General features: G+C 37.2%; 1 protein-coding gene across 1 annotated transcript; it reads left to right on the top strand.

The window, feature by feature from the left end:
* Positions 1–1,873: 1,873 nt before the first annotated feature.
* On the top strand, positions 1,874–2,721 carry EMH_0070830 (uncharacterized protein; the record flags this gene model as incomplete). The annotated part of the gene is made up of 2 exons (XM_013499023.1): positions 1,874–2,027; positions 2,492–2,721. 2 exons carry the CDS (start codon positions 1,874–1,876, stop codon positions 2,719–2,721), a joined length of 384 nt encoding a protein of 127 aa, XP_013354477.1.
* Positions 2,722–3,430: the final 709 nt, after the last annotated feature.

Genomic DNA, 3,430 nt, shown 5'->3' with positions numbered 1-3,430 from the left:
TTTTTTTTTTTTTTTTTTTTTTTTTTTTTTTTTTTTTTTTTGGGGTGGTTTGGTTTGGGACTTATGGAGGTATTTAGACTTTTATATTCTTTTTTATTTTGTTTTATATGTTTTTATTTATTTTTATTTATTTTTATATATTCGTATTTATTTTTATTTGTTTTTATTTATTAATTTGTAGATATACACTGGATTATACACTGGATATACAGGTATATACACAGCTGCCTATACACCTGAAACAGGGTACATAGAAAGAGGAATTTTTGTGGTGTTTTGTGTTAAATATATAAATAAATTATTTTTTTTTATTTTTAATTAATTTTATTTAATATTAATTTATTAATTTATTTATATTTTGTTGATAGAGAGGTAGATGGGGGGCCCCTACAGCTGCCTATACACCTGAAATATTAATTAAAGATATAAATAAATAAATACAAAATTAATAAATAAATAACAAACTAAATGAATAAATAAATAAATAAATAAATAAATTAAATAAATTAAATAAATTAAATAAATTAAACAACTAAATAAATAGAGGATTTATCAGTGAAGTATGTCTCCCCCGTACCTAGCTAAATACCTCAAAAAAACCAGAAAAAAAAGCAAACAAAACCAAAAAAAACAAAACAAACAAAATAAAAATATATATATATATATATACACATATATATAAATATATAAATATATATATATGTATATGTATACAGGCTCTAGAGGATTTATCAGTGAAGTACGACTACACCGTAAGAACAAGCGAAGGCCAGGTGGTGCAGTTTGTGTATGGTGACGACGGGCTGAGCCCTTTGCTTATGGAGGAGAAAACAAAACCAGCAGACTTACAAAAAGTTTTTTTGCATGTTTCTACGCTCATTAAAATACCCTTTCTACCGAATAGTATATCCCCGCAGCAACTTATAAGAAACAGCAGCAGCAGCAGCGGATGCAGCAGCAGCAGCTGTGGTTGTCGCTCTGCTGGTGATAACAGCAGCAGCAGCAGCAGCAGCAGCAGTGATACCACCAGCAGCAGCAGCAGCAGCAGCAGCAGCAGCAGTGATAGCACCAGCAGCAGCAGCAGCAGCAGTGATACCACCAGCAGCAGCAGCAGCAGCAGCAGCAGCAGCAGCAGCAGCAGTAGCAGTGATAGCAGCAGCAGCAGCAGCAGCAGCAGCAGGTTGTTGGATACCGACTGTGACGTTATTTTGCCTCCTTGCTCTCCCTCTTCTTCTCGGGGTCTTCGTTCTCTTCTCGCGCAAGTTGAAGCTGCTGATGCTGAAGCTGCTGGAGAAACACACACCAGTATTATAAACCCTAAACCCTAAACCCTAAACCCTAAACCCTAAACCCTAATATATATATATATATATATATATAGATCATATACTGCTGATGCTGAAGCTGCAGGAGAAACACACACCAGTATTATAAACCCTAAACCCTAAACCCTAAATCCTAAACCCTGCTGATGCTGAAGCTGCAGGAGAAACACACACAAGTATTATAAACCCTAAACCCTAAACCCTAAACCCTAAACCCTAAACAGTAAAGAGTAAAGAGTAGACTATATATATTATATACAGCTGATGCTGAAGCTGCAGGAGAAACACACAACAGTAATATAAACCCTAAACCCTAAACCCTAAACCCTAAATATTAGATACCATATACAGCAGATGCAGAAGCAGCACGAGAAACAAACACAGGTAAAACACAGAAACAATAAATAAATAAAATAAAATAAAACGAGTACAATAGCTAGAACAAATAAAACAAAAGATAAAAAAATAAAAAAAAATAAAAAAAATAAAAAATAAAAAAATAAATAAAATTTGTGTTCAGTGGAGGCGAGCGAAGAAGGCCGCGAGATATGGCGGGGGCTGCCTCCCCCCTGCAGACACAAGCTTTGTCTCATCAGGAGATGGAGACAGCAGCAGCAGCAGCAGCAGCAGCAGCAGCAGCAGCAGCAGCAGCAGCAGCAGGTGCAGCAGCAACAGCAGCAGCAGCAGGTGCAGGAGCAGCAGGTGCAGGAGAAAAGAGAGAGAAGCAAGGAGAATAAAGAAGAGACTGAGGAGATATATAAAAATATGGATAGTTTAGTATTACAATCTTATAATTATATATTATGTTATTTATCTATTTATATTTATATAAAAAAAGAAAAAAAAAACCTACCTCTTCTCCCATACGAAATAATAAAGTGGAGTGAATATATTTTATTTTTATTAGGGGACGGGCTTATACAGCAGCTGTACATACACCAGAAACTAGCAATAGAGGAGACAGCAACACACCAAAAGGAGACAGAAAAAGTTAAAATATTTAAATATGAATTGCTGCAGTTTCTTATACACAAAGCACACCAAGTTGAGGTGTATAGACACCACGCAGGGGAACCACCGGCACTCACAGAAACAGAATATCATTCACTTATTTATAAATGGAGACAACATAAATACACCACTGCTAGGAGATGCTGGAACATCAGAGAAACGCATGCAGCAGCAACAACAGCAACAGCAGCAACAACAACAGCAGCAGCAGGAGTACCAGCAGCAGGAGCAGCAGCAGCAGCAGCGGGATCACCAGCAGCAGGAGCACCACCACAACCACCAGCAGCAGCAGCACCACCAGCATCAGCAGCAGCAGCAGCAGCAGGAGCAGCAGGAACATCCCCGGGAGTGTATGCATGCAAGTACAGCCGTCACGAGTGGGTGACAGTGCGTCATTTGTTTGAGTTTGTGCGAAGCAGTTTACAAAAATATATTAAAGCTGTTGCTGAACCGGGGGAGGCGGTGGGGGCGATGGGGGCGCAGTCTATAGGGGAGCCAGGCACCCAGATGACCCTAAAGACCTTTCATTTCGCCGGTATTCTCTCCTTTTTTTCTCTTTTTTTTGTTTGTTTTTGTTTATTTTTGTGTTTTTATTGTTTTGTTTTGTGTTTTTTGTGTTTATTTTTGTGTTTTTTGTGTTTATTTTGGGGGGTTGGGCGTTTATTTCGGGTTTTGTTTTGTTTGTTTTGTTGTTTTGGTTGGTGAGGAACACCCAGATGACCCTTAAAACCTTTCATTTCGCCGGTATTTTCCTCCTTTTTTCTCTTTTTTTTGTTTATTTTTGTTTATTTTTGTGTTTTTATTGTTTTGTTTTGTGTTTTTATTGTTTATTTTGGGGGTTTGGGCGTTTATTTGGGGGGTTTAGGCGTTTATTTTAGGGTTTAGGGTTTAGGGTTTGTTGTTTTGGTTGGTGAGGAACACACAAATGACACTCAAAACCTTCCTTCATTTCGCCGGTATTTTATCGCTTTTTTCTCCTTTTTTTGTTTATTTTTGTTTTTTTTTTGTGTTGTTTTTGTTTTGTTTTATGTTTTTATTGTTTATTTTGGGGCTTTTGGTGTTTTATTGGGGGGTTGGGCGTTTATTTCGGGTTT

Source organism: Eimeria mitis, genomic scaffold (assembly GCF_000499745.2).
Source record: "Eimeria mitis Houghton genomic scaffold, Emh_scaff3921, whole genome shotgun sequence".
In the NCBI taxonomy this organism is placed as follows: domain Eukaryota; phylum Apicomplexa; class Conoidasida; order Eucoccidiorida; family Eimeriidae; genus Eimeria; species Eimeria mitis.
This window is presented reverse-complemented; position numbering and strand designations above follow the sequence as displayed.